The sequence below is a fragment of the Aulostomus chinensis genome, chromosome 9 (assembly GCF_037954235.1).
Source record: "Aulostomus chinensis isolate RoL2024-O1b breed Wild chromosome 9, RoL_Achi_v1.0, whole genome shotgun sequence".
Classification (NCBI taxonomy): Eukaryota; Metazoa; Chordata; class Actinopteri; order Syngnathiformes; family Aulostomidae; genus Aulostomus; species Aulostomus chinensis.
Genome location: NC_141328.1, coordinates 19,215,472 through 19,221,357, shown reverse-complemented (window position 1 = coordinate 19,221,357; position 5,886 = coordinate 19,215,472). Strand labels below are relative to the sequence as shown.

Here is a 5,886-nt window from a genome sequence, read left to right as displayed (position 1 = left end):
TGCCATAGATGTGGGCGACTAAGTGAAAGGTAAGAATCTATGTATTTCAAAGAGTAGAGCTTGGTACTAACACTTGATATGATTTTAAAAAGACTTTCTCCAACCAAGTATGTACACATTCTGGCTTAGACAAAGGTCACTATCAAGTGATATAAGGAAAGAAAATAATGTTACAATATGGCATTAAGCACAAGTTGGTTCATGCAGACGGTATTACGACGGTTACAATGAGCTTTGGAAAGGCTTGTGGGGTTTTTTCCTGCCAATATTTATTCAGGGAAAAATCCATTGAGCAATATGTTTTTTAATATGTTAATATGTAATTATATATATACACACACACACACACCCATACCCACTACCAGTTAAAAGTTTGGACACACCTTCTCATTTAATGATTTTCTTAATTTTTATGACTGTTTACATTGTAGATTCCCACTGAAGGCATCACAACTTTGAACTAACACATGTTGAATTAGCAGTGAACAAAAAAGTGTGAAATACCTCAAAATTAAAATAAACCAAAAAAATGTTTAGATTCTTCAACATAGCCACCCTTTGCTTTGATTATCGCTTTGCACGCTCTTGGCATTCTCTCCACGAGCTCCATGAGGTCATCACCTGACACTTGTTGGCCCTTCACTCTGCAGTCCATCACATCCCAATATATATATCCATATATCATTTATTCCTACACATTAAGGGTCGCGGGGGGGCTGGAGCCTATCCCAGCGTCAACGGGCGAGAGGCGTGGTTCACCCTGGGCAGGTCACCAGTCCATCACAGGGCCAACACATAGAGACAGACAACCATTCACACTCACAGTCACACCTACAGTCAATTTAGAGTATCAATCAGCCTCGTCCCCTCTTGATGTCTTTGGACTGTGGGAGGAAGCTGGAGTACCAGAGAGAACCCACACAGGAACAGGGAGAACATGGAGACTCCACAACGAAAGATCCCGTGCCTGAGCCGGGACTCGAACCCAGAACCTTCTTGCTGTGAGGCCACAGTGCTAATCACTGCACCACCGTGCAGCCCTATATATATATATATATATATATATATATATATATATATATATATATATATATATATATATATATATATATATATATATATATATATATATATATATATATATATATGTGTGTGTGTATATATGTGTATATATATGTATATATATGTATATGTATATATATGTATATATATGTATATGTGTGTATACATACATATACATACATACACCTATATATACATGTATGTATATATACATATAAATTATATAGATAGATAGATAGATAGATGGATATGTATGCGTGTGTGTGCATATATGTATACATATGCGCTTCACGTCAAAACAGGATCATTTCTGTTGTTCATTCCAATAAAGAAAATTGCAGTTTGTTTGAATGCAGTACAGGAGATGCAGCAAATCCTACCTGACAACTGGGGACCAGTTGCCTTGATTTCCTCCCTGCAGAGCCTCCTTCATGCTTGAATGCGCCGGGGAGAGTGACAGTCCCGTTGTGCAAGGAACTCTAAGGTAAGCAGAGCTGTAGAGATCCTCACAAAACCTGCTACCGTCTGATATCATTATCAACAACCAAAACATGTTATTGATCCCAAGTAAGCAATTCCACATTATATCTTTAGTACAACGTGAACAGGGCTTTTATTGTTAAACTCAGAACTGAAAGCTCTGCAGTGCGTTGCAGAAGGCTGACAAGAAGTTTGTACTCTTGGCTCAAGCTTTGGAGCCTCTGGGTTATTATTTTACAACCTTGTCATGAGTACATGTAACTCATAACTCCCAGCTACAATCCACATGGGGATGAGGAGCAGAGATCATCTATTTATGACATTTTGAGTGTGGTCCACCAGTAACTTCAAGGGCCGACAGATTTCAGTCCATCAGTAAAAGAACCACCCTCAAAGCCACAGGTACCTGCTTAAAAAAGCAGCCGATCCTGCGTCTAATTTATCTCAAAGATGTGACAAAGTTTACTCTGTGGCCAACGGCACAGACAGCAGGTGCTGAACTGCCTGAAAACAGTGCTTCTATGGCTTAGAGGGAGTAAATTAAAAGCAGGAGTACTTTCATATCGGATTAATGACATTTATATCTAAACTATGGTGTGCGCTGACAGCACTAAGATGTGGGGCTCTGCGGAATAAAAGCAACTACACTGGGAAGTTTGCCAGTACAGGTGAATAAAAGTCTCTCCTTCCTTACACAAGCATGCCAAAAACAGAAACACGCATTGTACAGCAAACACTCGTGCGCATGATGAGAAGACTGACCACAAAAAAAAAGGTTGTGTGAAAAGAAATATCTCCTCACGTTTTCAATGTCGAAAATGAACGCCTCCTGACAGCAAATTTGCCGCCATAGAGAAGCTATCAGACGGCATTGTGCGTGTGCGGTCAAGCAAGTCCCACTTCCTGTCGTTTTCTACTCGTTCACACTCCAGTCCAGTAGGTGGCAGTGAAGCGTCTGTAGGTTTATCGCTAGCCAGCAATCATTGAAACAGGAAGGGAGGAAGTAAGCCGATGGGTGACGTCACGGTTGCTACGTGCGTCTTTTAATTACTGTGAATGACGTCAAGGTGCGGGGGGTAGATCGATATATTTGTATATTTATATATAAAATATTCAAACCGCTAATCACTTGGCTCTCGGTTCATCTGAGAAGCACAGGCTATCCGCTGAGTGTCCCAACAGAGAGAAAACCTCCTGAAACTACCTCCCGACACCAGGCTACGAGGACAAATACTGTTGGTAAGTCCTGAAATCAAAGATTAACACTCATTAGGACTTTTCTTTCATGATATGCCGTAAATTCAAATCAATATTTATCTGGAAGAAAGGCGACTCAGTCTATAAAAAGTATTTACTCAAGTATTTGTGAATTATGAGAAACTATTATTAGATCATCGTCAGTCACAGGTGTCGGGAAGTTGAATTTGTAAGAATGGCTCACATTTGATAAATGGATCATGTTTTTGTTCTAACTCAGTTAGGTGGTGTATTAAATTATAAATATAAAGCGGCAGGAATGGGGGAAAGCAGAAAATAGTAATAGATTTGTATCGAAATATGAATTTGACAACTAATTAGCAATCTTTTCTGATGTGAGTGAATGGAAAGTTGCCCTGAAAGCATGTGCTGAGTACTTAAACTGTGCACTCCAATGTATTCGAGGCATCATTTACATATGAGTGGTGCTACATGAATTAGATATATTATTTTAATTGTGACTTGCGTACATGTATAGCTATTGTGTGTGTATATAATGTTTATGTGTTGTGGTGGGAATGATTGCTGTTGCAGATGAAGCTTTGTTATGATTTGAATCTTATGGTTGCAGTTCCTTCAGTGATTTGATTTTGTTGAAGCTCTAACGCAAAGATGTCCTTTAAATGTAGAAAAGTGTAATAGTTCATATTTTCTTATAGTTTCATGTTCTCTTATGATGTTTCCCATGAATCGAACCATCGTCCTGTCACTGTGTTTCACAGGAACCCTCAAATATCTTTGATCGTACCAACATGGAGAAGACCAGCGCTGACTCAGCAGGATTATTTGGTGGACTGGAGTGGGAGGACATCGAATCCACTCTCAGGGACATCATTGGTTATGTCCCGGATCCTCCACCTGCATCCCCCCCTGGACTTCCTGAACCTGCTCCAGTGGGTGTTGACACCAACCCTCAGCCAGCAGAAGGTCCAGCTGATGGGAATCAAGCCAATGGTGGTTCTGGTTGTTATTATGGCAACAACCCACTGGACCAAAACTACCAGCTGCCTGGTCCAATGATGGCTCCACCCTTCATGTATGGACCACTAATGTATCCATATGTGATGCTGCCACATCCCCTCAATGGCCAAGTTCAGGTAAGTGAGTGTGTTGACTGTGACGGAAGATGAATTTTAGATCATTAAATGGTGCATTGTGTGTGTGTGTGTGTGTGTGTGTGTGTGTGTGTGTGTTCAGCCTGGCTAAATTCCCCCTCTCCCTCTCCCACAGTTCCTGCCCTATCAGTGGCCCACCAACTTCCAGGGTGAAGGCAACCAGGCAGATTCTTCACATCTGGTAAGACACACACATACACACACACACACACACACTCACCATAATTATTGATGTTCTCTTTACGCTTTCTTCTCATCCTCCATGTTTATTGTGATAGCGTCTCTTATATATTTTGCTCATGTACCATCTTTGTGTGTTTGTGTCCTCAGACCAAAGCTGCTAACATTCCTAAAACCAAGTAAGTTCAGACTCAGATTTGACCAAAAGTCCTTCAATAATACACAATAAACAAGAACAAGTTTACCAGTGTTGTCTTGTATTCTGCCTTGCTGACATCTGTTTGAAGAAAAACAAATATTTGATTCTCAAACTCACAGCTCGATTCTGTATTTCTATAGAAAGAGGAAGGCTAAGAAGCAGCTGGACCTGCCCTATATTAAAAAACCCCAAAATGCCTTTATGTTGTTCCTCATGGAACAGAGAGAGAACATGAAGGCAGAACTCAAGAGCAGGAACAACGTTGCTGTCAACAAGATCCTGGGGCAGAGAGTAAGTGTGTTTGCACTGTTCCACAAGCTTTAGCACTGTTTGGTAGTTGGCATGTGTGTGTTCATGTTCATGTAATTGTGTGTGTGTGTGTGTGTGTGTGTGTTTTGTCATGTTTCAACAGTGGAAGGCACTGACAAAGGAGGAGCAGGCCAAGTATTATAAACAGGCCAAAGAGGAGAAAGAGCGCCATGCCCAGCAGCACCCTGAGTGGTCCTGCAGTGTCAACTACGTACGTTCAACCTGCTCACTTCCGTCACACACACGCGTTTCCATGGCGTTACGCAAGCTGGTGAAAATAAGTCGAGTCAGCAGATATCAGATGGCAGTTCTTACATGTTTGTTTTTGTGTAGGGACGAAAGAGAGAGAGAAGGAAGGACAGCGTCGCTGAAATCATTGTTATAGGTAAGAACCGATGTTTCCAAACATGTTTTCATGTGAAATGTGAAGAGAATCACAAGCAGAAATACTCCTGCATGTAATATTTGACTCAAGTCTTCAAACTTTATGTAGTTTAAGAATGAGAGTACTATTTTGGGACCTCCTGTAAATGTGGGTGTCAATGCGTTGCATTTTGAAAGAAATTCAGCAAAGACATCAAAGGTTCTTCCTCTGGTCCGTTTGAAAAAAGAATTCTTCTTTTAGAGGCAGACTGGAATCATATTTTTGGTAAACGAGGTTTAAAAATATGTGGTTGTTGAGTCAAACCTTCATTTTACAATCTGTTATTAATGTTGACTTGATGCCTTCTTATCGTGCTCCATTTTTATTGGAATGCCTTCATCCATGTTTTTGTCATACACGCTCTTTGTGTGTTTGTGTCCTCAGACTAAAGCTGTTCCACGGATGACGCTGCGTCCTCCTTACATCAAGGCAGCACACGCCACACACACACACACACACACACACACACATACAAACTCTATTATCTCAAGCAGGTAGCTACCGTCGTTTCTATGGATGCAGGAATGGAGTGATGTTGAACCAGTCACCTGTAGATGTCAACTCAGCCCACAAAAAGTAAGTTTGGAAACGTTTGACTCAAGTTAACAAGAATTCAAAACAAAAATAGTTTCAGTATGAAAGTCATTTCTTGGTACCTTTAAAGATGTATTGAAGTATAACACTTGGGTGAATGTAACGCTATGCCAGTTTGGTTCAACAGACGCCGCCAAAGGAGCCAGCTCCACCGCCGCAGCACGTATGTACTTCTCTTTTTCCTCACTGCTTTTTGTTGTGCATGTGCTTTAACGATGTAAACATTGCTGTCCTATGACACTCTTATTTCTGCATAGTCAAGTAAT

At 40.8% G+C, this 5,886-nt stretch overlaps 1 protein-coding gene across 2 annotated transcripts; it reads left to right on the top strand.

Moving 5' to 3' along the window:
• The first annotated feature begins 2,668 nt into the window (after positions 1–2,668).
• LOC147256179 (transcription factor 7-like) lies at positions 2,669–5,886 on the top strand. 2 transcript variants are annotated; one of them, XM_086212725.1, is made up of 9 exons: positions 2,669–2,781; positions 3,522–3,896; positions 4,030–4,095; positions 4,245–4,273; positions 4,434–4,584; positions 4,706–4,813; positions 4,936–4,987; positions 5,411–5,602; positions 5,735–5,886. In XM_086212725.1, exons 2-8 carry the CDS (start codon positions 3,552–3,554, stop codon positions 5,413–5,415), a joined length of 756 nt encoding a protein of 251 aa, XP_086068851.1. In that variant the 5' UTR covers positions 2,669–2,781; positions 3,522–3,551; the 3' UTR covers positions 5,416–5,602; positions 5,735–5,886. The 2 variants fall into 2 exon arrangements, with proteins under 2 accessions (XP_086068851.1, XP_086068852.1); XM_086212726.1 differs by having other exon boundaries at positions 5,748–5,859.

What these genes read in the sequence shown, in the direction of transcription:
- LOC147256179 (XM_086212725.1), top strand. Translation starts at nt 3,552, where the DNA reads ATGGAGAAGACCAGCGCTGACTCAGCAGGATTATTTGGTGGACTGGAG. An exon ending in ACAAGATCCTGGGGCAGAGA is followed by an intron (nt 4,585 to 4,705) that starts GTAAGTGTGTTT and finishes ATGTTTCAACAG; the next exon opens with TGGAAGGCACTGACAAAGGA. An exon ending in GGTCCTGCAGTGTCAACTAC is followed by an intron (nt 4,814 to 4,935) that starts GTACGTTCAACC and finishes GTTTTTGTGTAG; the next exon opens with GGACGAAAGAGAGAGAGAAG.